Genomic DNA, 27,514 nt, shown 5'->3' with positions numbered 1-27,514 from the left:
AATGTTACTTATAAATATTTCTAAGGTGTTTTTAAGGAAAATTTATTTCAAAAAACATTTCAAGATTTCTAATTCTGAGGTTACATTTTCCATTTATGATTTCAACAAATATTCACTCAAGAGATATTTGCATCTATAATAGGTTTGGTCCTTTGTGCTATAGTAAATCAATTAATTCAGCAGAGTTTTATAGCTTTTTATAATAAATGTAGAGAGTGCACATTACTAAAAAGAAAAACTGCGTTTAAAAGTTTTACAATATGGTTTTATTTGACTTTGAATTTCTAAATAATGTGCATGTAAATCCTACACATCTTTCAGGTTGAGGTTATACAAGTAAGCTCTAGGATTCATCTGTTAATTTTTTCTTACCAGGTATTTTTAAGGAGATAGTTTTTAGGTCAGCTTTATTTCACTTTACTTTTAAGTGCTAGCCTCAGAGATATTTTCAAGAAATTTCCATTATAAAAATTTTTGAGGGCCAGAAATAGAACAATAATTGCTTGTTTTACACACGTCTGTGCACATAATGCCCACTACTTTGCACTGCTATATTTAGTGACCTAGTATAAAATAACTTCTGATTTCTCTGTGATCTGTCTGGGTAAAAATCTGGAAGCAGAAAGTTTTAAATAAATGTACATTGTAATCTTAAACATATATTTAACTATCAAAAATGTATGTTTATAGTTACATATGCAATGTGTTGTATCTGTGTGTATCTTACGCTGTATTTTAACATTAGAAAGATTTATACATTTAATTCCAGTTCTTTATTTCTTCATTCAAGGAAATAAAAACCCTATTCACAGCATGCCATTGAGCCTCTGGAAAACGCACCTTTTAAAGGAATGGAGACCAAATACTGTTTTCTTATTGTGAGGAAAGTCTTTTATTTTTATTTTTGTATCTCATACTATATACATAGAGTAATAAAATGAAATCAGAGAAGGACTTTGAAAGCATCAGTGTCTTTAAGGTCTCAAAAATATTTTCCTAAAGTAAAAGGTTTGATTGTATAAGAGAATGTTGAGAAAAATTGCAAATAGAAAAGAGATTCAACTTGTAAAGAGAACAAAAGAAATACTAAATACGTCAATATGAAGAAGACCAAGGTAGAGATCACCATGACTAAATGTATTTTACAGATAAAGAAATAGATTAAATAATAAGACATAATATTGGGGGGTCTGATGAACTCATGTCTGATTAAAATGTCTCTCTCTTCCTAGGTTCTATAAAATCCTAGTTTACTTTCATCATCTTGGGTTACTGATTCCCTCCCTTGGGTACCCTATGCTTGTCATGCCAGGTTGTGGAATACTGTCTTCCTTGAAGCAAAACAACTAATATTATTGAAATCTCCCTCTTGGCTGTAAGCACCTAGGGACTTTCTGTTTAACTTCTTCACACTATTTTCCAAGTTACTTAAACTGTCAGAGACAAAAGGTGGGAAGATTTCACTTCTAGAATATTTAGAGTGATATTTTCCAAAGTAAAGATGTGAGTACATAGTTGGGTAATAGGACAGAATAATTAAAATACCCAACATTTTCTTCTATACACATGCTTTAATCATAATTTTGGAGAAGTAAAAACAATAACAATAAAAATATAATGAAATACAGTGACCATTATAAATATTTTCTCACTGCTGCTCTCTAGTGGTCATAAAAAAGAAAGATTTATTTGTCTTGATAGGTTGATTTAAATTGTTGAAAAGTAAACATGTAAGCATTCTTCAAATGATATTCATATCATATGTGTAGCTTCTTTACTAACATAAAAAATAAAATGGCAGATAAATTTGTGTTTAAAGTTTGTACCACAACTTGAATACTTTTTTGTGCTTGCCTGTGGGACTATTACACTGTGGTAAGAACTATAGTGGGTAGCTCTTATTGTATAAAATGGTGAGGTTGTGGTCATTTACTGAGACTGGGTATTCAGCGCCAATCCCTTCAATGATTTATTGTAGAGAAATAAAGTCAGAGACTTATCAAATCACACCTGAAACCTCAGTAACTAGCCTATCCAAACTTTTGAGTCAATTAACCCCTTTTAATTAATAGTTAAGCGAAATTTGAGCTGGAATTGATATGTTAACTTAAATGCACTTGGATAGATAAATGAAATGAAAATGATAAAGAGAGTTAAGGTTTAGATGTAAATTTAGAAACACTTGAAGGAGGGTAGGGTCATATAGGAGTAATCATTGAGCATAATATTAGAAAGATTGAAATCATGAACCTCAAACTTCCAAAATATTTTCCTATAATACTGAATATTATAAAGAATTTTCTTAGGTTTTCCTGACATATGCTCATTGGTCAACAACTGTTTCTGAAGCTATCATTCCAAGTTGACTGCCCACTTTTCCTGTTTAGTGTTCTACACAGTCTGATGAATCAGGGCACTGTGTTAGTCACCAAAGCTCCATCCCCTGCTCCTCTGCCCTATGCTTACCTTCACTCTTCTGATAATGCCATTTCCCTTTCCCCCCACTCATCAGTGGCCACATTAATCATCATTCAAGACCCAGGTCACATGCATTCTCTTTAAGGAAGTTCTTTCTTTTATTCACTCACTGGAAATTGAGATCCAGTCCTGTCATTGGAAGAAATGTACAACCTCTGATAATATAATTGCAATTAATGGTGCCTTGGTTTCTATTTTTTTTAAATATATTTTTATTGATTTCAGAGAGAGGGAGAGAGAGATAGAAACATCAATGATGAGAGAGAATCATGGATGGATTGGTTGCCTCTTGTACGCTCCACATTGGAGACCAAGCTCACAATCCAGGCATGTGCCCTGGCCCGGAATGGAACCATAACCTTCTGATTCAACCACTGAGCCAAAACAGGAGGGCTGTCTTAGTTTCTTATCTGTTAGATGGAATAAGGTATACCTACCCTTAACATAATCAATTAAATAATGCATGCAATCTACCTTTCACAGTGTCTGACACATAATTATGTAATAGATGAGAGATATTGTTATATTGGGATTATTATTTTTTATCTAAACCTCTTATATGATATTTGTCACTTCCTACTGTTTGGTATTTGAAAATGGAGTCCATATGTGTATTATATGCATTTTTCATAATTCTTGCCATAATATCTGACATTATAAACTCTGAACAGGGATGAATAAATCAATCTTCTAATCTTTATTACCAGGCCCCCTTATAGAAAAAGGAATTTTGTTAGTTTCCTAGGGCTGCCATAACCAATTACCACGTTAAAATAATGGAAATTTATCCTTTTACAGTTTAGGAAGCTAGGCGTCCAAGCTCAAGAAGTCAGCAGGATTGGTGCCTTCTGGGAGGGAGACATCATCCCATACTTTTCTCTTAAATTCTAGTGGTTAGGGGCAACCCCTGTAGCTCCTTAATTTACATATGTGTCACTCAGATCTCTGCCTTTGTCTTTACTTTGCTTTCTTCTCTGTCTCTTTGTCCTCTCTTCTTATAAGACCAGCAGTCCCAGGATTTGGGGTCCACTCTAAATCTAAATTGATTTTATCTCAAGACCCAAATTTCACCTCATCATCCATATAAGGTCACATTCTGAGGAAGTAGGAATTTTTGAGAGACACTATTCAACCCACTACAAATATGTATAAGGCTCCTTCTCACTTATAAAACATTTAATGAAGAATATAAATTTTACAGCTAGACTGCATAGGTCCAGGCTCTGCCCCACTCTTATTGGGTGGATGGCTTTTGTTACGTTACTAATTATACCCAGTTTCAGTTTCTGCATAAGTGAAATGGGGATTATAATATTTACCTTAAAGGGCTTTTGTGTGGGTTAAAAGAGACAATCTTTATAAAGGTCTTAGTGTAACCTGATTGTTATTAATCAGTCAATCAATGTTGGTTTCTTCTTCATATATATATATATATATATATATATATATATATATATATATAGTCATGTCTCTGCTTGGAAAGTTCAGTATCCTCCCACTTTTTATTTAGCTCCTCAACATTTGCATCTCAGGTTAGGTGTCACTTCCTCAGGGAGGTGTTTTCTGACATCCTCAAGAAAATCTAAAAGTCCTCAATCCTTTAATTCAGCCCTTGTCACAATTGTATACTGATTAATTATTGCCCTCAAATAATATTTGCATGCATTTTAGGTAATTGTCATTTAGTATCTGGCTCCCTGTAGAGCTACACACTCCATAGGGGCAGGAACTCTTGTTAGTATGATAGGAACTCAGGTTGCCTGAGACTGAATCCTCCTTGAGTAAGTTTCTTACTCTGCTCAAGTCTCAGTTTTCTCATATGAGGTGGCTAAAATAACATTACTTACCTCAAGCAAATGTTGTGAGGATTAAATGAGATCCTTTATGAAAAACACACAGCTCACAGTGCCCGGCACATTCAAGTGTTTAACAATTGTTAATTAGTATTAATATATTTTTATCAGTCGCTGGCTTCTGGTTGGGTAAGTGAATGAATGAACCAGGTTATCTGCCAAATCTAGGATTGCAATCTGGGCCCAAGAATAGTGTTGCAGATCAGTAGGTACCAGTGGCCTTGTGCACATCAGAGATTTTCTCTAACCAAAGGAGCTAGACAGCCCAACCAAAGTGCTGCCTAACACCACTGCTCCCAAATAATTTCCTGTATTACAACCTTTTTATAGAATATTTTTCTTTCCTTTTCAGTGAGGATTGGCATTTGTTATTATATTAGTTTCAGGTGTACAACATAGTGATTAGATATTTATATACTTAAGGAAGTGTTCACCCCAATAATTTTAGTATCCATCTGTCACCATTCACAGTAGTGACAATATTATTGACTGTATCCCCTATGCTATATTTTACATCCCCATGACCATTTCAATTACAATTATTTAGGTGCCATTGGTCAATAGGATCACATAGGCTTCAAGTGTACATTTCTCTGATAAAAAAAAAAATAAACCTTTACAATCCTATTTAAAACCAGAATTTTGTAAATAGAAGGTTCAGAAAATTCAATCTGTTTCAGGCCCTCAGGAGCCTCTTGGAGAAGGAGAAAGACTTCTGGGAGGGCAGTGAATAGACCAGGCGATGCAGGTCTGGTTCCTATTGGTGAAGTGTGGCTTTGGGCAACAGCGTCTCAGTGTGAGGAGGGCTGGCGACTCCTCAGGATCTTGCAGCTTCTTAAGTGCTTCTCCACAGTCTAGGGAAAAAATTATGTTGCATGAACATAAAAAGGCAGCTTTAAAATTGAAAATTATTCACCACCCTAAGAATAAATGGGTGTTCTGGACCAACTATGCCCATTGAAGAGCATGTGATTTTCATTTCTGCATGGCCTTTACAGCATAGTGACAATTCAGTGGCACAGGTTTGCCACCAGACTGACCCAGTTTAAAACTCTGGTGGAAATGTCATTTCCTTTCTAAAGTGAGTCATGAATCACACAGGTTTTGGGAGGACTGACAGATTCCCCTCAGGCCTCAACTCCCAGGGACTGTGACTTATATTTCCAGAGTGAGTCAAGGATTCTAAATGTGCTAGTAAAATATCAGTGGTGTGTGGTATGTGTGGGTGTGTGTGTGTGTGTGTGTGTTTAAATCTCAGTCAATTCTGTGCTGATGACCTGCAGACCTTATCTTGAAGAGAAAAAAAAATCCACATGAAAACGAATAAAAACAACCAAACAACAGCAAGAGAATGACTGTTGCAGACCCAATTTGGTGTCAACATAGAAAAATATATAGTAGATTTCTGTGAGTCCTTGTGGCAGACATGGCCAATGGACTCCTCCACTGACACTGGTGGCAAACAACCACTGCCCCTCCCCCTTTGAAGTAGACATTTGAGTACTGTGTTCAGGACTCTCATTATCTTTTGAATTGCTCGATGCAGAAGAGAGGCTCTTGTAACTGGGTATGCAATCCGAGCCCCACCTCCCCGCCGCCCTCATGGAAACCACCTGAGAGGGAGCCCTGATGGAAAACAAGGTCCGTGTGGTTTCCATTTGTTATTGTAGGTGGTTGATGGTTGAGGTACCTGGATTTTGGTATTATCGGTGTCATCGGTGTCAACGGTGGCTGTTTCCTAGTGGTGGTTTGCCACTAAAGGTCTCGTGTCCTCAGGAACCGGCTCAGGACTAGGCAGACCTGACTGCGGGTCATCCACGGGCTGGGGACACATTGTCAATGCGGGTTTTGTAGGAAATTCAAGTTTTAAGAAACCCGGTTTCTGGAATTTTGTGCTAAGCAGTGGCACTGCTGGAAGTTTTTGGTGTGTTTTGCAGTCGGATTTTGACATTTTCTCCTAGAGGCTAATGCGGGGCGGGGGGGTCCTTCCCCCCATCCTTCCAATAGCTTCACAAGCTTTTGAATACACTGTAAGTTACTTTTAAGCTTAAACTAGCATGAGTGAATTTATTATCTTCAATTAAGGTTTCTGACTAATACACCCTCTTCCTGCTTCAAATACCACCATGACAATTAGAGATATATTGTAAGCCCTCTCATACACGAAATCATGAAAATGAGAATAAAAGCCAGCACTGAAGCATGGCAGAGTGGAAGGAAAGAATGGCTGGTGGTATTGCTGGTATAATTAAAACAGAGAAAGTCCCGGAACTGTCTATTTCTGAGACATCTTGTATCTAAGATAATAAATGTCTAGTTTCAGGCCATTGTAGCCTGGTGAAGTAGCTATCTTAACTGATAGGGGTTTAAGTTAATCATGCTATTTATGTAACCTGTTTGTTTGTTTTTCTTTTTCTCTCACTAACTCATACTCCACTTCATATTTCTCTGCCAATAATGTAGATTGACAGTGTCTAAGGATGGTAATCCCTAACTTGCTTTGGATGTCCTGTCTTTTTTTTCTCCCATTTAGCCTCATTCATCTGTGTTTTGAGCTGTTTTCTAATATGATTTTTTGTTCTTCTCTGTCATACTATTTGTTTAACATTTGAATAAAATATGAGTAAGGACAATGTCATATTTGAATATAGTATTGATAAAACTATAGATGTAAAATAGTTTTAAATTCCTAAAAATTGCTATGTAAAAGCTGGTGGATAATTGCTGCTGCAGCACAGATTTCTGTACAACTAAGGAATTATGTCATGTCTTTTTTTGTTCCTTCAAAACTTTATGTCCTGATTCTGCAGATTTGTCCTAGAAGAACATTTTATGTCTCTTCCAAACAAGGAATGAGACAGTTATCAATGGTGAGAAGTTTCACTGGGTTGTTCTGATCAGATGATTAGAAGATGAAAAAATAATAGTGAAGGATATAAGGAAGAAGAGATTAATGGAAATTGAGGGTCCAGTACAAAAAGCGAGTGATTAAGAACACACATTGCCTGACTTGTTTTTAAGTGAAACCCCCTTTGTCCTCTTATTTAAAAACTCCTGCAGCTAACCCTTGTAATTTTCCCCCTTCAATATGTTGGTGATTCCATAAGAAGCAAAGTGACTTCTATAATTCTAGGAAGAACATTTTGCCAAGATAAGAAACTGTGAGCAAGCATGGTGCGTCCAGCCCCCTTCTCCCTTCCCCCTGGAATCTTCCTGCTGCAAGGACACAGCTGATGCAGGCATTTCATTCCCATACCTCAAGCCCTACTCTTTCAGGATCCAGGATCCGTCAGAGATGCATCAAAGCCACTTGCTGCTGACATACTGGAGTTGTCTCTCTCGGCACAGCCCTGTTTGTATCCTTGCTTCTCCTTTACTGGCTTTTACTAGCATCTTGCCTCTTGTTTTCTCACTGTTTATGAGAATAACAATCATATCTGTCCCAGTATGTCAACTTATGTCACAAATATTCCAGGGCAGCCTTCAGAAATCCTTTGTGTTGGAAGTGAAACCTCCAACTACTTAAACTACTTTTTAAAAGCAGATAGCTAATTCATTTTTGAGTAGGTTTAAAAACAAACAAACAAATAAACATTGGCCCCATTGTTACAGTCTTGAGAAACTCTCCACCTGAGCCTCAGTTTCTTTATTTATGCTATAAAGATAGCAATCCCTATTTTACAAAAATGTCTTGACAAATAAAATAGTACATAATATGTAAAATGCTTGAGTTAGCATGGTGCACAGCACATAAATGCATATTTCTCACTTCAGATCCCCACTATCCTAGCACTTTGAAGTTTCTAAGAAAGACTGGTTTTGCCAGAGTACAGGAGTGAGGTTGGAAGTGTTCTTAGAAAATTTTGTGACAAATAGAGTAGCAATAAAAGACTCAAAAGGTCTCAGCCTGGGGACAAGGAAAGCCATAGGAGATGCCATCCATTAAAATGACCTGCTCTGCCAGAATATAATGTTGGACCACTATCACTACATTTTATTTCTCAGAAGTTCCTCCTGTACAAATATTATATATGGAAGTGGGCACATAGTGGAAAATATAGCATAGTAATTAAGAACCAGTCTACTTAGCCCTGAACCTAAATCCTCTTTCTGGTCCAGGAATACAAACTACCAACTGCACATTTATTGGGGGGAAAAGATCTATGTATAAGCAGGCCTACACAGTTCAAATCTATGTTGTTCAAGAGTCAACTGTAGATTTATTTCCAAGTATGTGTGTGATATGTTAAGTCAAAAATGAAAATATGGTGAATCCATTGTTCATTATTAAAGATATTAAAATAATGTAGATATTGGAGTGGCGTGATGATAAGTGGTATGATATGTCACTACCATTGTTAATATTTTTAAAAAATGCATTTTCATAAAAATAAAAAAACCCAGATCCTCTTTCTGGCATTTATTAGCAATACCTTGATAGGTTAGTGTACTTCTGTGACTAATTTTTTTTCTTTAGTTCAAATAATACCTCAAAAAGAGAATAATATAAGGATGATGTATAATGGTAAGCACACAATAAATAATTATGTTCCATTCATTCGACAAATGTAGATGCCTAAAGGTGTATTGGATACAGTCATGTAATTTTCTCCTGAGCCAAGAGTCTTAGAGTAAGACCTGTGAAAGAGAAAGCGGACTTTGTTTTTGCAGCATCAATTTTGTGGCATTGTCGTCACCAAATTGCTACTTTATCTGAACTACAGTTTCTACAATGGAGACCAAGATAGATTTAGGTACTTTCTGGCTCAGTAGAATTTTGCATTCATTTACATTATCCTTAATATTGGATATTATTTTGGCTAGTTAGGAAAACCAAGTTAAGAATCAGAAGCACACCCCAACTTGGAGAGGAGACCTATGGCTATCTATTTAATGCCCGATGATATTGGTGGTGTAATAATATCTACTTCAGAATTTTTAGAATTTAGTTGATGCCATTGACATATATAGATGTTACTCATCTGAGGTTGAGATGGATGAGTTTTGACAAATGAATACCCATATATAAAAAGTTATTGTAAATAGGTACACCATTACCATGGATTTCCTTCATTCCTAAATCTCCTGTCATGCCTTTTTTTTTTTTTTTTTTTTGTCAGTCCCACCTCACACCTAGCCTTGTGCCCTTGATCCATTTTTCTGTAACTATTCTTTTGCCTCTTCTAGAATTTATTATTGGAATAATACAAATATGTACTCTGGTATGTGACTTTTCAGAATATTTTAAATATGTTTTTATTGATTTCAAAAAGGCAGAGACAGAAACAATGATGAGAGAATCATTGGCATTCCCGTTGACTAGGAATTGAACTTGTGACCTCCTGGTTCATGGGTTGATGCTCAACCACTGAGCCATGCTGAATGGGCAAATTAAGTTTTTTGGTTTTTTTTGTTTTGTTTTTAATCACATTGTTCAGATGACAAAGCTTTGTTGGCTTGTCTAGATGGCAGTTTGCATAGTGTCAACCTGGTTAACTGGATCTGCACTTACCAGTAGTCTTTCTAATATGGTGTCAGGTTAGGTTTGCAAGGGGAAGACAGAAGTGAAGCAGCAGCTATTTCTCTCTGAAGGTCTTTGGGACCAGATATGATGAAGGTCACACAGAAAAGGAACCATCTAGTGGGCTCTAGCTCTTTCTCACTCTTCCAGTCCAGGTCCAGGTCTTCTGGACCAGCAGTGGCCCCAAGCCGATAAGTGTGGCTGCAAACTCACAGGAGTAGCTCTATGGAAGCAGTTTTCCATAGACTTCTTCAATAGCTTCCTTCCCAGACTCACATCAGCACTTGAGTATCCAGGTCTGCTCCAACTTGTCCATGTTTCAGGAGAGCTGAGGGGTGTCTTTTCTCTTACCTTCCAAGTCTCCCTTCCAGCCATCACTTCCCAGTTCCTCCCACAATTTCAAAAGACCTCTTTCATATAACAAATTCTTTATTCTACAATTTTCACAGTAGCTTTGCTGTCCTGATTAAATTCTGACTAGAAATCTATTTGTTCTTTCAAATACTTAAAATGTGATGTATTCACCTTAATTTCTGGTTGGTATTCACTTTTTTTCTTTTCTTGAACATAGTGATGAAAGCAAATACTTTTATCTTATTTTCCCTCTTAAAAAAAATATTAAGTAGAGACTACAGGTCTATGGCTCTTAGGATATAAGATTTCAATTACTTCTGCACAGGACTAGAGGACTTCTAAAAATTTGAAAATCTCGAGTCTACATGACTTGGCATACTTCCCTAATGGTTGGATTGGTAAATTAGTGTTTGATGTTATTAAAAAATGCTTGAGGCTAGAGAATTTGGTATTTTTGTGAAATTCTCATCCATCTTATACCCCAAAAAGGTAACCCTGAACATGGGGTATATTTTTATGGCAAATGGTTCACACACTTACCCTAGGTATTATAGAATATGGTTTTGTGAACCAATGTCATCACAATAAATTCAGTTTTTAAAAAGTATACTAGCCCATCCGGCATGGCTCAGTGGTTAAGTGTCGACCTATGAACCAAGTCAGGGCATGTGCCCAGGTTTCGGACTCCATCCCCATTGTGGGGTATGCAGGAGGCAACCAATCAATGATTCTTTCTCACCACTGATGTTTTTTTTTTTTTTTTTTTTTTTTTTTTTTTTATCTCTCTCTCCTTTCTGCTCTGAAAAAAAAAAAAATTAAAATAAATGAATGAATGAATAATACTAGTTTTTTAGCTGGTGTTACTCAGTGGTGAGCATCAACTTGTGTACCAAGAGGTCACTGGTTCAATTCCCAACCATGGCACATGCCTGGGTTGCAGGCTCAATCCCTGGTATGGGACGTGCAGAAACCAGCCCATCAATGATTTTCTGTCATTGATATTTCTTTCTCTCGCTCTTCCTTCCTCTCTCCTTAAAAGTTCAATAAAAACTTTTGTTTTTTAAAGATACTAGCAAACTATAACACTATGTCAGCATAACATCCTTCAGATATTTTGTAACACTGAAGACTGTTTTAAGATTCCTCTCTCAGAGGTTCTTTCTGCCTCTGAAGACCTAAGGTAGGACAAGGGATATGCATTTCTCACAAGTAGCCCAGAGAAGTCCAGTGAAGATGGTTGTGGATTTCTTCTGGGGAAAGACAGGAATGGAAGAAAATTCAGAAAATATATTAACTTACTATTTATGTTGTTGGATCTTTCTATTCACTTCTATATCACCTCACGAAAAAGAAAAAATAAAGAGGCAAAACAAAACTACTACTACCTCCATTTTTTGTGCCTTCTGACCTCTATTTCAAGAATTTGCAATTCTAAATGTAACAATTGTAATTCTGTGAATTAAATATGTTGTATGTAATGCATTTTAATGTTTCTAACAAAAAAAATGACTCAAAAACCTCTTAAAACACTCAAATTCAGAAAAAAAATTATACCGTTTTACTATCAGAACAAATTGAGTTCATGTCAAAATATAGTTTAAAAATAAGGATTACTTCATTCACTGAGTTACTTAATAGCAACTTTCCCTGCATACCTGCATACCTACTTCCTCCCACAGGTGCACACACACATACAAATTGGAAGAAAAGAAAAAACAGAACTTATTTTCTTTGTTCAACTGCATGGCATATATTCACTCACAGAAAATAAATAGATTTTAAATACATTTTGGAGTGATGAAAGCAGGTATCTCACACACTTTGAAAGACGCTATCTTTTTGAAAAATACGTTATCATGAATTTTTAATGCTGAAATAATAATGCTGGAATAACTAACATATTTAAATTGTTACACATAAAGGAAAAGATTAATAACTTGTCTAGAAAAAAATAACAGAATACAGTGGTGCCTCGCATAAAGAACGCCTCCCACAGCGAACGCTGCACACAACGAACTTCATTTCATGATTCATACAACGAACTTCGTTTCACACAACGAAGTCGCCCGAGCTTCCACGACTGCTTCGCCCGAGCTTCCACGATCTCTGCCGATGTATTGCATCCTTCCGCGCAGGCACTGCAGGCAGTCGTTAGTCACTGCGCTTAACTTAAGCACGTATCGCGGCAATCGTTCTTCATTACGAATTAAATCACGCACGTATCACGGCAGTCGTCCTTTTAAGTTAAACTCAATATTTTTTTTATATCATGGCTTCTAAAAAAAGCAGGAAGGTGATTTCTGTTGAAATGAAACAGGAAATAATTAGAAGGAGTGAATGTGGGGTAAAACAGTGTGACCTCGTCAAAGAGTTTGGCCTCAGCAAGACCACCATTTTCACCATTTTGACAAATAAGGATGCAATCAAATCAGCCAAAGTAGCCAAAGGAGTATCAAAACTATTTCATGAAAAACATAGGTCTTCAATCCACGAGGAAATGGAGAGGCTATTAGCGATTTGGATTAAGGACAGGCAGGTGAAAGGTGACGTAACAACCCAAGATATTATCTGTCACAAAGCCAAGAGAATTTATGACGATCTAAAGAAAAACGTCCCTGGAAGTAGCAGCAATCAAGATAATGAAGAAGAATTCAAAGCCAGCAGGGGGTGGTTTTTTAGATTTAAGAAAAGGTGTGGAATCCACAGCGTTACTATGCATGGTGAGGCTGGCAGTGCTGACAAGAAAGAAGCAGAAAAGTTCTCTATTAACTTTCAAAAATGTATTAAGGATGAAGGATACTGCCCACAACAAGTGTTCAATGCCGATGAAACGGGTCTTTTCTGGAAAAGAATGCCGAGCAGAACCTTCATTACAAAAGAGGAGAAGAAATTGCCAGGACACAAAGCCATGAAGGACAGACTTACCCTTATGTTTTCGTCTAATGCCAGCGGAGACCTCAAGATCAAACCTCTATTGGTTTATCACTCTGAAAATCCAAGAATTTTCAAGAAAAATAACGTTATTAAGTCCAAACTGCCCGTCCATTGGAAGTCCAATCAAAAAGCCTGGGTGACCCAAGTTATCTTCAACGAATGGATTCTGGAAACCTTTGCTCCTGCCGTGAAGAAATTCTTGCTGGAAAAAGAACTGCCGCTCAAAGCCCTTCTGATACTACTTGACAATGCCCCTTCTCACCCAAAAGACCTAGAGGAAATATTGCAGGAAAATTATCCTTTTATCAAGGTGCAGTATTTGCCACCAAACACCACATCCATTCTTCAGCCAATGGATCAGCAAGTTATGGTGAACTTTAAAAAACTCTACACTAGAGCCCTCTTTAATAAGGTGTTTGAAGAATGCGAGTTTGGTGGAGACAATATGACTGTCCGAAAGTTTTGGAAGGAGAAATTTGATGTCCTTATGGCAATACGACTTATACAGAAGGCCTGGGAAGAAGTGTCACAAAGGACCCTCATTTCTGCTTGGAAGATGCTTGTGCCTTCGTGGACCCAGGAAGAAGCAGTAGTTGATGACACAGAAGTGGTGAAGGACATCATCACAGTGGCCCAAAGGTTGGAATTAGAGGTAGAGGAAGAGGATGTAGAGGAGCTTATTGAGAAACACGAAGAAGAGCTGACAACTGAAGAGCTCCAAGCACTTCTGGTCCAGCAACAGGACAATGCTCAAAGGGAAGCGTCATCTGATAACGAGGAGCAACAATCAAACAATCAACCAATCCCAACTGCTGACATCAAGAACATCCTGGTCAAATGGAAAGCAGTTCAGGAGTTTACCAATGCCCACTATCCGGATTCAGCTGAAGCAAACAGGATCAATGATCTTTACTCCGATACTCTTGTCCGTTATTTCCGGCAGATGTTGGAGAAAAGAGAAAAACAAACGACTTTGGACAGGTTTTTCATGAAACCATCGGCCAAAAAGCAGAAAATGGATGAAGATGTGCAAGATTCGGTAGACTCTACTTAGTCTGTCTTAAAATTAAAAAAATGTGTTTTTTTTTTTAATTATGTTTTTAGATGTATCTAAATAAAAATAATAACAAAAAATTTATCTTTTTTTATGTCATCTTAGCATATTTTATGCTACAGAACGAATTATTTTTTTGAACATGTATTGTTATGGGAAAACACGTTTCACATAACGAACTTTTCGCATAACAAACTTGCTCCTGGAACGAATTAAGTTCGTTGTGTGAGGCACCACTGTAATCACAGTGAATCATGGTAACAAACTTGTAAGCCTGGCCAATGGTACTTCTTGCAATGCTATTTTTCTTAAAACATTAATTGATAAAAACTATTACTAATTAAAAACAAGTAGTAGAAAGGTTCTTTCAAAACAATACATTCACCTTTTGAATGAGCAATACAAATTCCTCACCCTCACCTGGAGTCAATCAGTAGAGATCCAGGACTACACATAACATATGACACCACAAAATCACTTGGAATCAGTGTTACTTTTGACACATAATAGTTTCCAATTTGAAATTTGTTTGGTTTTTCTCTCATCCTTATTTGATGGCTAAGGAAAGAGACCTTCCATTTACCCCTCCCCCTGCCCCAACAGCTGCACCATGACACCTTACACAAACAACTCTCTCCCATGGAAACATGCAGTTTCATAAGGAGAGAACTCTTTTATCTCCTTCTTCCTAGGTCCCTCTCCTCTTTACCATCTTCTTTCCTTCCTCTCCTTGGTAACTCGCTTAATGGCTTAGATAAAAGAATATTAAATCTAGGAGGAGTCATGAGATACAGCAAAAATAAGAGTATTCCATTTAATTAAGATGCTCCATTCTTGATGAATCACTCTAAAATAAATGTTTTGAAGTGGATTCTGCTTCTTATGTTCAAAGAAAACCTGATGAAGGCAAGGATTAGGGATGACATTTAAAAAGAGTTATGTATTTTTCAGCATTTGTATTTAAAGAGGTTTTAAAGCTAACACCTTAATTTTAATGGAGAAAGGGGAGGACAAGCCCTTCCCATCCAGAACAGGTAATCCAATTCCTACCAGCAGCTATCTTTAAACAATGTGTTCATTTTCATTTGAATGGCTATACCGTTTGATAGCCTAAGGGCAAGTTTATATGTAAACAAGTTTGCTTCTCAATTCCCAGGGCAGAAAAAAACAAGGTTTAAAATTATTAAATTTTAAAATTTATTCTTAGAAGTGTAAAAGCTTATTAATTAAATAATAAAAACAACAACAACAATAACAACAAAAAAAAGATTGAAAAACCTGATGTACAATATTAGCTGTTGATTGTAGTAGAGTCGGGGAGACGGGAGGGGAGTGGACTGACAGTTCTCAGGGAAAGGGGGAGTGGTGGATGCGGGAAGAGACTGAACATAAACTGTGCACCTATGGATGAGGACAATGGGAGGTGGGGAGAGGGCGGAGGGTGGGGGTGGGAACCTGGTGGAGGGGGGAAGAAATGAGGAACCTTTGTAATAATATGAACAATAAAGATTGATAAAAAAAAAAAAGAAGAAAGAAAGAAAGAAAGAAAGAAAGAAAGAAAGAAAAGGAGACATAAAATTAAAAAATAAATAAATAAAATAAAATTATGTCAAATAAAATCTCAAATGTTTCCTGGAACATTTCTAAAAAAGTAACTGTGGGTTTGATTGGATGATAAACAGATCTGCCATGCTGATAAAAATCAAATTACATTTCATAGCCATATGCTATTAATTCAGCCCTCCCATATTAACCAATAGGTTAAATTAGATAAAACAAGTCAATCTGAATGGATTTGGCTTTGGACTTGGACTAGAGAGTTTTTATGAAAGTGATGAATATACTTATATTTCATTTTAAATTCTATGAAACTAGAAGAAACTCTTTGTGGAAGATTGAAACATGAATACAAAGTATCAATATTTTAAAAGAAAAATACCAACTAATCATAAAGACTAAAAATTACCATTTCCTCTCTTGTCTTCCATACATTCTAGAAATCTAAAATTGAGTTAGTTTAGGATGGCAATGAACAGACAACCTTATGAGAGAAATATGTTTTTATTTTCTTACAATCCAGCTCTATAAATATTGTTAGGCCACAAAAATTAAAAGCCATAAAAAACAGTTTCTACATTCTAATTTTTATTAACACCTAAGAAGGAACAATATGAGCTATGCACAATGTACAACACCGTAGTAATGCAGTTTTATTTAACAGGTCAAACATACTGCATCTGTGGCTTACTTCATAGTAACACAGACTGGATTTCTCAAGCAAGAAATATATCTCCTCCACATGTGAAATCATGCCTCAACAATGAATTTCAAATTACACAAAAATGTTCATAAAAATCTACCTAGTGGATGACAAATTATTACTGTGAATATTGGGATAACTATCTCATAGTTTTATAAAATTCATAATCCTCAGATCTAAATGCTTAATATTAACCAAAGCAAATACATTGGTTAATACTTCCTGACATATACTTAATACTGACAATTCCACAAAATACATTAGCATCAAACAATGAAACATCACTTAAAAATTTTTTGCAATATCATTTCTTCTTTTGTGTACAATTAAAAAATATTATTCCTTTGGCACTTAAGTATAATTTAAAACTAGAGATTCGAGTTGACCTGTATCTCTCACTCTGTAAAGTTAAAAATATATATGCTATATATGTGTCTATAGCATTTTTAAGGGAAATAAGAATAAGAATGAGTGTATATGTGCCATAGACCTAAGTATGAGAGTAATAATTCAACTTTTTTTTTTTAATTTAGCTATCAATTTCACCACCTCATTCTGATTTAGTTGATCCACTTTTGCTGTTAAACTCGGTGATTGATGTCAAATCACATCAAATCAATAGCCAACAATACCTCTGGGTGTCAAAGGCGTAGGGGTAAGGTGCTGAACACTGTGTAAAGGGATGAATCAATGTAAAGGGTTGTAAGTGCATTAAAAGATTTGAGATTACTTTAAACAAAAAAAATCAAATTCCATAAACAACTTGTGGCTAACATACAAATAGCTAATGCTCAAACAAGCTTCATGATGAAAAAAGGCATTGTAGAAGACAAATAATTTTTTAAATAATTCAACAATTTTTATATTAAGATCAATAAATTAATCACTATGCATTGTCTTGAATTTCTTAACTATAAAGAAAAGACATTGCTGCTTTAAAATGTCTTTCATTTACTCAAAGACCTGAAACAATCTAATAACTTCTTAATGCTCTTTTCCAGATAAAACAATCCAGTCTTCAAACTATTTTTACCAAAACCTTATCTTTAAACAACTGAATTGTTAATCTCTTGTTGAAACCCAAATGTTCAGTCTCTTGAAAAAGCAATTTTGCATTTACCTGAAGGACTACCTGGGATTCTTATGAAAGTTTCACTTATTCAGGACTACTTCAGAAACATACCCTTGCCGTGATATTTACCCAATATGCTTAATATGTGAGTCTTCTCATGTCATAGATTTTGGTTTTTCATTTACATAGTCTGAAATAGCAGGATAAATATGGCTTTTTAAGTCCCTTCACTTCTTTTTTTCTTTGACTCAACATTTTTCTTGATGGGAAAGTGATATGAAACAACTCAGTAGAAGACCATGAAAATGTGCAGATGCACTGGAAGGTGACGGGACAGCACTAGTCCAGTGTTGGATTATAAACTGCAACATTCCATGATTTTCCATATTCTGATTCCACACGCACTTTTAACAATCATTTATAGAATCCCAGAAAACAATATCTAGGGAGGGCCCAGCCAATGGAGCAGAGAAGGTATTCTTCTGACCTCACAAAGTTGGCCTCTATAAAAGTGTACAAGAACTTTGAGTTAAAAAAGACGGAGAAGGGATAAAATTGACACATGGCTTCTGGCTTCTGGCCCTAATCTAAGGAAAATCTGAAGCCAGACAGGTTATCAGCTGCTTACTCATTTTGTTGACTAGACTGTTGATTTAGCCAGCTATACTTTGTTTTCCTGAACGATGAATTCCTTGGCAAGTGAAGTAGGATCCATTGTCAAGTTCTCTTTTAATTTCTTAAGCTCAAAGTCATGGAGAATCTTGACTGCCATTAGCCTTTCTTGCCTAATTCTATCCAGAACATCTTTTGGAACATCAGGGATCATCCAAGCCAAGAAAAACTTAACTAAAAACACAACGTGCTAGAAAAAAAAAACATAAAATAACAGTGTTAGAATTGCCAAATGTTCAGCAGGAAGCTCTTACAAATAATTTCATTCATTCAATAAACTGTGCTCAATGCAGGAAGCCAGGAAAATAAAAAAGATATGGCCCCTGTCCTGGAACTTTCCTACAAAGACCAATAGTAAACAAATAAATACATTCTAAAATATGTAATATAGAAATTGAGGTTGAACACATTATTGAATATACTTTTTTCTATACTTCTTCCTAAAAACCTAATAAAATACTTGAAAATGAATTTTAAAAGGTAATATAACCAACAAAGACAGAAAGAAGGGAGGGAATAGTAATAACAGACTCTAGAGTAGAGAAAGCTGGCACTTAAACTTGCAATGGTTCCCTGACCCTGGTAGAGGTGTGGACAGGAGGTAACAATCAATGTGTTTCTCCCACATCAATATTTCTCTCTGTCTCTCCCTCTCCTTTCCACTCTCTCTAAAAACAAAATCAATGGGAAAATATCCTCGATTTGAGGATTAACCAAAAAAAAAAAAAAAAAAAACCCAGAAAAAACAACAACAAAAATAATAAAGACTAGGAATCAGAATGGTATTGCATTTGCATTTTATAATAACACTGACCCTAACCCAGGGAAAAGCTAACAGAAAATAGAGCAATGTCTTTAAAAAAATTCAGGATACCAAAATAAAGATGGTTAAACATTTTTCAGGGAAAAGGACTTTCAATCTTGAATTTCAAACCAATTAATCATCGATAATGAAAGAACATATGTTTTTAATATGCAAGTTTTCAAAAAAATGATGGCCCATAATTTTCCTCAGCAAATTACTGAAAGATGTACTTCATTAAAAGTAAGCTATCAATCCAAAAATGGGAGAAACATAGATTGCAGAAAATATAGTAATTAATACAAGAGAAGTTAAAGAAAAATTCCAAAAAGACAATGAATCAGAGCCTGTGATAATTACAAACATTAGTAAAAATCTACCTAATAGAAGAGTAACATGCTAATTGACTGTAACTTTGCAACGCACACCAGCCAATCAGGAGTGAGTATGCAAATAAACCCAACAAACATGGCAGATAATTTGCATACATAGGCACTGAGCGGCTGAAGGCAGGGCAGGATGCAGGTGTTCTGCACCACCGCAGCAGCTCCAGGCCTCTGGGCAGTGTGGGAAGGCAGAAAGGCAGCTCCCGCCAGAGTGAAGTCTGTGCCGGAAGCCAGGGAGAGGAGGGCCCGTTCTTGCACAAATCTTTGTGCATTGAGCCTCTAGTAATGAATAAACAAAAGAAAAATATCAAAAGATTCCTAGTGCAGTTTGCCAGACTGAAAGATGATGAAAAAAATGTAGAAATGAAAAAAGTGATAAAGAAGAGAGAGAGAAATAGAGGGGGGGGGGGGGGGCGGAATAAGACTGCTCTCTTTTCTTTAGCATGCAAAATTATTTTTTAAAATCACTTGCATATATAAAAAATAAAGAAAATCTGATCAAACTTTGTGTGTGCTTGCATTAAACTTTTCCATTATTGAGATTCACTGTAGAGTAAAAAGAAAGTGCCTTACACTGACTTGTCTCTTACTTATTGGGTTTCATGTCTTAAAATTTATAGCTCTCAATTTGTGTCTTAGTCAAATACCACCTCTTTATTTCCTCCTCCTCTTCTTCTTCTTCTTCTTCTTCTTCTTCTTCTTCTTCTTCTTCTTTTTATTTTTATTTTATTTTTTCTGTGTTTCTTATATCTAAACTTATACTGGAAATTCCAACATAATATAGTGGACAGAGCAGAATCTTGGGAGTGCGACATCTAGCATCAAAAGCCAGGTTCAATATTATCTTTAAACCAAATATTTATTTTGATAAGTCTCAGATTCATTTTTTAAGAGCAAAAATTAAGTCAAACTTACAAGGTTATTAAAGCCTCTGGAACCAATATGTAAAGGTATTCAGTAAAATCAGTGGGTCCTCTGCCTTTTTCCTGTCCCTCAAGAAATGTAGCCATATTTTTTTTTTTCTTTTCTGTCACCTTGATAGTTATTAAGTGAATAACAGGCACTCATTATACTGAAAATATCCTTAAGTTGCTTTTTATGACAACAAATACATCAAAACCATTTATTGAAATAATGCTACTTCTTTTCTGAGGAGATATCTTTAGAAATATATGGCTAATGGGAGCAGAGAGACTAACTAGAATGAATGCTAAGAAGGTCTTACCTCCATGACTATGATGAAGGTCATTTTGGCAGCAAGGACATGCCAGAATTGCATATTATGACAGTATTTATCTATGTGACCAGGGGGAAATCTGTAATCTCTATACCTGAAAAATATTTATACAAAAATATTCAAATAGAGAAACCTCTTAAGAGACTCTTTTAATTGACTTCAAAACTCAAGTCATAGTAAGATAACTGATACCATGAAACATTTATCTTCCTTGCACAGATGAAAGTCATGGCCAAATATTGCTCACATATAGTATAGATGTAGCAGGAGACATAAGTGAAACTTCTCTCCTGTCCTTCACAGACAGTTTTTGCCATCTCCATTCCCTCCTTTCCTACTCCTTAACACCAGTCATTCTGCCCATCACTCCGGTGAAATCATTTGTCTGTCATTAAACTCAAGGAACATTTTAATCCTCATCTTATTGTATATTTCAATAATAAAATGTAACATTATTAACTATTACTATTTTCCTAAAACTCTCTTTTCTCTTGGCTTATCTGACACTTCATTGTATTATTTGGGTTTTATTCCTTACTATTGTTCTGGAGTGTTCTTAGTGCTCAACTTTGTGAGCTCATTGTTTTTTACAAAGTCCCTAGAGATTGATGTGCTTCGATGACATCATGAAATACAACACAAGTGTCCATGCTCTTAAAGGCTATGTTATGATTCCTCTAGATTAGTCTCAGATTCATTTTTCAAGAGCAATGAATGGGTAGTGATGGGTAGAATGATGAGTGGTTCTCAACCTTTCTAATGCCGCGACCCTTTAATACAGTTCCTCATGTTGTGATGACCCCCAGCCATAAAATTATTTTTGTTGCTACTTCATAACCATAATTTTGCTACTGTTATGAACCATAATATAAATATCTGTGTTTTCTGATGGTCTTAGGCAATCCTTTGGTTCTTAACCTGTGGGTCATGACCTACAGGTTGAGAACTGCTGCTGTAGAGCCTAAGACCATAAAATAGTCTTAGGCGATCTTGCTAGTGGTTCTTAACCTGTAGGTCATGACTCACAGGTTGTGAACTGCTGCTGTAGAGCCTAAGACCATCGGAAGACATGGATATTTATATTATGATTCATAACAGTAGCAAAATTAGATATGAAGTAGCAATAAAAATAATTTTATTGTTGGGGTCACCACAACATGAGGAATTGTATTAAAGGATTGTGGCATTAGAAAGGTTGAGAACCACTGCTCTAGATGCAAATATGAAACATATAATGCTTCTGTCTACCTGTGATGCAACATTTTGCTGTTTCTTTGCTGGAATCCAAAATGAACCAATTGGTTTAAGAATTAAGGGGTATTAATGTTTATTCTATCAATACAGTATAGTATAATATAATAGAGTCTCTCTCTCTCTCTATATATATATACATATATATATATATACATATATATATATATATATATAACGTAATATGCAAATAGATCGAACAGTGGAACAACTGAATAACCAAACAACCGATCACTATGATGTGTGCTGACCACCAGGGGGGCATGTGTGGAACATGGCAGGCATCAACTGTGGTGGGATGGTAGAGCAGGTGAGTGTGGGAGCCAGATCAAGGCGGGAAGCTGGTCACTGTCATCAGGGCAAGCCTCTAGTGGTTACTGAAAATTCTTTGCTCCTGCATGCTGCGGTCCCACCAGGCACTCACACCAGCTGCTAGCGTGGAGCTGCTGCTTGCACCCGCTGCTGGCGCCCAGCGCTGGCCCTGATCACTCGTCGCCATCAGCAGGTGTGAACTGTGGCTGCCAGCCCTGATTTCCCCTGCTCCTGAGGGGCAATTGGCGCAGCAGCCACTGCTCCCATACACTTATGATGCTGGCCCTGCTCACACTTGCTGCTGGTGCAGGTCCTAATTGCTCTGTGTCATCATCGGGTGTGAGCGGGGCTGGCACTGTTATTGGACCAGAGGCCGAAGTTGGAGGGGCCGGGCGAGGATGCAGAGGATGGGCCGAGACCCACCCCTGTGTCAACCACAGCCTTGCAGCCCACAGTTCTTTCCAAAGTGCACGAATTTGTGCACTGGGCCCATAGTATAGTATAGTATAGTATAGTATAGTATAGTATAGTATAGTATAGTATAGTATAGTATAGTATACTATGGTATGGTATGGTATGGTGTGGTGTGGTGTGGTGTGGTGTGGTGTGGTGTGGTGTGTGGTGTGGTATGTGGTGTGTGGTGTGGTGTGGTGTGGTATAATGTAATGTAATATAATAAATATAATATAATATAATATAATATAATATAAACATACTACATATAAATCTTTAAATACTAGAGTAAAAAGATCTTCACAGGATACAAGACACTAAGTGTAGAAAGAATAGGTTTACAAATCCAATTTCACACTCACTGCATAAAAGAAACCCTTTACATAGCATGGATGGTAAAGCAATCATATTTTTGCTTCTTTTTCAGTTTATCTTATTTTGAGGACATATAATTAAGGTCAAGTAGATTAGATGCTTGAATAACATAATTATACTAAATATATTACTCCTTGGGATCAAAGGGCATTTGTTGGTGAGAAATTTTTCCAATAAATTTAGAAAGTAAAAAACAATTTTAAATTTACATCATCTTTACCCATAGTATTTTCTTACTTTGGGACAGTCAACATTTCCAAATCAGAATCATAGAATGTGTGAATTTTAAAATTATGCACTCGATTTATCTAGGATTTTTATTTTCCCAAGGAAATCCTTAAGGCATGAATGAAATATAGAACTTAGCAATACATTTAGAGGGTAAAATGAAAGCCTAAGAAAACAAGAGGAAACCTGCAAGTGGAGAAGTCTCGGATGTCCAAAGGCGCAGTGGCGTTTGGTAAATCGGCTATCAGGAATACTGACAGGCTGTTGTTGACATATCCTCTCAAAGGGTCCCTGGGATCAGTACTGTAGGCATAGGTGTAAACTAAACGAGGAATGATGTCCGATGTAAATGCAACAATAAAAGCCTAAAGGATAAAGCAAGAGGGAGATCAGGAGCAAGCAATCTAGTTTTTAACATATCTGATTTGTTCCCTGGCTGGTGTAGTTCAACCCATGTGGTCAGGGTTGCTGGTTGGATTCCTGGTCAGGACACTGCTGAAGTTATAAGCTTGATCCCTGTGGGAGCCAGATCAAGGCGGGAAGCTGGTCACTGTCATCAGAGCAAGCCTCCGGTGGTTACTGAAAATTCTTTGCTCCTGCATGCTGCGGTCCCACCAGGCACACACACCAGCTGGGGGTATGCAGGAGGCAGCTGGTTGATGTTTCTCTCACATTGATATTTCTCTCTCTCTCTTCCTTTCTCTCTCTCAATCAATAAAAATCTTTTTTTAAAAATGTCTGATTTGTATCAATCCCAGTTCCATGTGCCATATGGATGCAAAATGATTAAAATGCTATTATAAATCATGATAATATGAGTCTTTGGCCTAAAATATGAAATACCACATTTACAGTAAATTATTAGTAGTCCAAGATGTCATAGCTAGAAAGTGACTAAGTTAAAATCAAACCTAAGTGTATCTGTCTCCAAAAAAGTATGCTCTTTCCACTCTGCTTTTTTATTTCCTACATTTTTCATTGTTGCACAGTGCAGTTCCAGTGTCCTTAAACAAATTCAGTTTCCTGGATCAACTCCCAAATCCAAAAGCGAGGACAGTGTTTGTGCATGTGTGTTTATGTGTGCGCGCATGTGTGTGGAGTTGTTTGGTGGGGAGGGAATGAAGAGATACAAGACCATGAGCTAGTAAATTTCCCAGTTAAATGCAATTATCGATAATTTCAGTGTTTATTTCATAGGAATGCTATTTTTCCATCTTTTCCTAAGCTCTAAATGGTATAAACAACATGTTTCTTTTAGGATTGATAAGTCACTTTAAACCAGCTGGTTCTATTGTATATCTACATTTCTGGTGGCAGATTTTAAAAAACCTTTTAACATTACTTCTATAGCTATTGGTTCATTCAGGTTTCAATCACAAAATAAATTTTTGCAGTTATTATTTTCTAAAAAATTAATACTTTTAAATAAAGTTGAGACTTATTGTAACACATATATACACAGCAGTCTCTCAATATTCTCACCTGTATCTTGTAACTCTTTTACATGTTTGTGATTTTTGGAGTTTTGTTTGTTTTATTTGTCTTTTCAATGAGCCAATTCTTGGTTTACTTAGGATTATTTTGCTTTTTGTTTGTTTTCTAAATTGATTATTCCTGTATATATCTTTATTAATTCTTATTACTGGCCAGGGCAAAGCATTTACGGCTATAAATTTTCTGTACTTGTGATTTTAGCTGATTCCTTTATGTTTTCATTTTAATTAAGTGCCTTTATAATTTAATTTCTTCTTTGTATATTTTTATTCTAACCCAATATTATATATATATATATATATTAATTTTGAGAGAGAGAGAAAACATGGATGTGAAAAACCTGACTGGGTCCTGACTGGGGATTGAACCTAGGTCAGTCATGTATGTCTTGCCTGGGAAATGAACTGAAACTGGGCCACCTGACCAAGGCAGGTGAATTTATTTTTATTTCTATTTTTTAATAAGTACTCCATAGATATAACAGGCAAATAGTTGTGTACTATTTGTAGTACACAACTCTACACGTGATCAATATTTAATTGCACCCAGAGACATAGAAGCATGAACAGAAGGTTGAGCCTCAGAGGGAAGTCTGGGGAGAGTGGATGGGAAGTGATCAACCAATGAACTTGCATGCATATATGCATAACCACTGGACATAGACAATGGGGTGGTGAGGCCTAGGGTGGGGGAGGAAGGGGAGTGGGCTGCAAGAGGTTAACAGAGGAAAAATGAGGATCTATATAATTCCTTCAACAGTAAAGATTTAAAGATTTAAATAAATAAATAAATAGGATGATGCTTTATTAAAAAAAAAGATTCAATTGTATTATTCAAATCCTCTATATCTTTACTTGTATCCTATTTATTTTGTTACATGTTATGAAACTGTATTGTTATTTTTATGAGTGTGATTTTATAATTTTCCTTGTATTTCTAAGAGTTTCTATGTCACAGATTTCTCTATGCTATTTACTGTATAAAAGTTTAGGAATATTTTACCTTTGCGGATTGTCATCAGATGAAATCAATGCAAATAAAGATTGAGCTAAGCATCATTCACATTTCCCCATCCCCAAGAAAACAAAACACAATGTTACCCCACCAAAATAGGTCCACTTACATTACTTGCAACAGAAAGAACAGCCATTGCATGTAGAATATCTTGCCAAACACCTATGCTATGAGCTTTAGATGCTACGGGTCTCCTGTACTGAGTAGTAAGTTTCCAGGCATCCACTCGAATCTCTATAATATTATTCAAGAGAGCAAGAACAGGAGCCAAAGGAAAAGAGGCCACAAATAAGGTAACAAATCCAAATTGAATAACTGTAGAGAAAAAAGAAAAAATTGCAAAGTCATTATTGTGGAGGAGAAAAGAGGGAAGACTCTGCCCAACTCCTGCCACTTGCTGCATTTTGGAAGGACCAATACCAGCAAAATACTCCAGGTCTCTTTCCATCTTCCCAGTTCCTCCTCCCTATAAAAAGCATAGTGATGTATTTGCTTTCTAAAATAAGGAGAAACAGGGCATGCACAGCTCAGTTCTGTCCTTGCTGTTTCTTTTGAGATCTGCTTATCTAAAGAAAGTATCTATTCTTCTTAGATAATATATTCTTCTTAAAGCACAGTCTTTTATTATCCTATATAATCCTATATAATGAAGAATGACCAGAATGCCCGTGGCCCCTCACCCTGGCTGGCCCACCTCTTATGGCCCCCATTAGGTGGACTGGCTGGATCCCACCAGTGCAAGAATTTGTGCACAATACCTCTAGTAGTCTATAGGAAGGCTTATGCTGGTCTAGACTTTACACTGATACAGCCATAGTAGATTTACCAGAAAATCAAGTTTTCTGTCTTGCTAATATGAGTACTTTTTCAGATCAGGGATATGACTGACTCATTTGTATACTTCCAATAGCCAGCATGTGCTGGGTATATAAGAGTACTCAACTATAAGCCTTATAAATTAACTAGAGACCCAGTGCATGAAATTTGTGCATGGGTAGGGTCCTTAGGCCTGGCCAGTGATCATGACCAATCTGTGGGGCAACCAGCAGGATGATCAGAGACCCCCACTGGCACCATCCTTGGCTGGCCTGGCACCACCTGCTCGCCGGCCCTGCCCCCTGCTGTCACTGGTTGCCTCCCTCTGTGGGGCGACCAGCAGGGTGATCGGGGGCCGGGGGGAGCTCTGCTGGCACCCGCCTTGGCTGACCTGGGGCCTGTGGGCTGTGGGAAGCTCCTGTGTTGAGGGTCTGCCCCTGGTGGTCAGTGCGCATCACAGTGACCAGCATTCCACAAGTTGTTCTGCCATTTGGTAAATTTGCATATTAGGCTTTTATTATATAGGACTAGAGGCCTGGCGCATGAAAATTATGCATTCATGGTGGTCCATTAGCCTGGCCTACACCCTCTCACAATCTGGGACCCCTTGGGTAGGATCCCGAGACCTGGCCTGAGATCAGGGCCTATCGGGCATTCCTTCCCTGGGCTGCAGGCAGCTGGCCCCACCCCGTCACTGCCACTGCTTGCCATCTGTGCAGCGCTGGCCCTGCCACCAGTGGCTTCCCTCTGCAGGCAACAGGCTGGGGTGCGATGGCTTGGCTGGCCTGGGCCTCTCTCTTTCTTTGCTGGGGGATAGGGCCAGCCCTACAAGGGGCTGTCTGCCTACCTGGTCACTCCTAATTGCTCGTCTACCTACTTGATCACCCCTAACCACTGGTCTGCCTACCTGGTCACTCCTAACCACTGTGCCTGCCTGCCTGATTGTCC

The 27,514-nt window shown here is 36.9% G+C and overlaps 1 protein-coding gene across 8 annotated transcripts in view; it reads right to left on the bottom strand.

Moving 5' to 3' along the window:
• Window positions 1-11,919: 11,919 nt before the first annotated feature.
• ANO5 (anoctamin 5) overlaps window positions 11,920-27,514 on the bottom strand; it is a 63,543-nt gene continuing 47,948 nt past the window's right edge. For 4 of the 8 annotated variants that reach the window (XM_084896011.1, XM_084896012.1, XM_084896017.1 and 1 more), the window contains 4 exons: window positions 25,860-26,065; window positions 23,429-23,607; window positions 20,612-20,717; window positions 16,239-18,388 (listed from right to left, as the gene is read on the bottom strand). In XM_084896011.1, the coding sequence (XP_084752137.1) occupies window positions 18,188-18,388; window positions 20,612-20,717; window positions 23,429-23,607; window positions 25,860-26,065 (692 nt within the window). In that variant the 3' untranslated portion in view covers window positions 16,239-18,187. Of the gene's footprint in view, window positions 12,507-16,238; window positions 18,389-20,609; window positions 20,718-23,428; window positions 23,608-25,859; window positions 26,066-27,514 lie in introns of those variants that run through there. The other 4 variants (XM_084896013.1, XM_084896014.1, XR_014796038.1 and 1 more) reach the window with 4 other exon arrangements.

The sequence above is a fragment of the Pipistrellus hanaki genome (genome assembly GCF_964339955.1).
Source record: "Pipistrellus hanaki genome assembly, chromosome: 9".
NCBI classification, from domain to species: Eukaryota; Metazoa; Chordata; class Mammalia; order Chiroptera; family Vespertilionidae; genus Pipistrellus; species Pipistrellus hanaki.
Note: the sequence above shows the minus strand (reverse complement) of the source record. Positions and strands in the feature narration are given on the sequence as shown.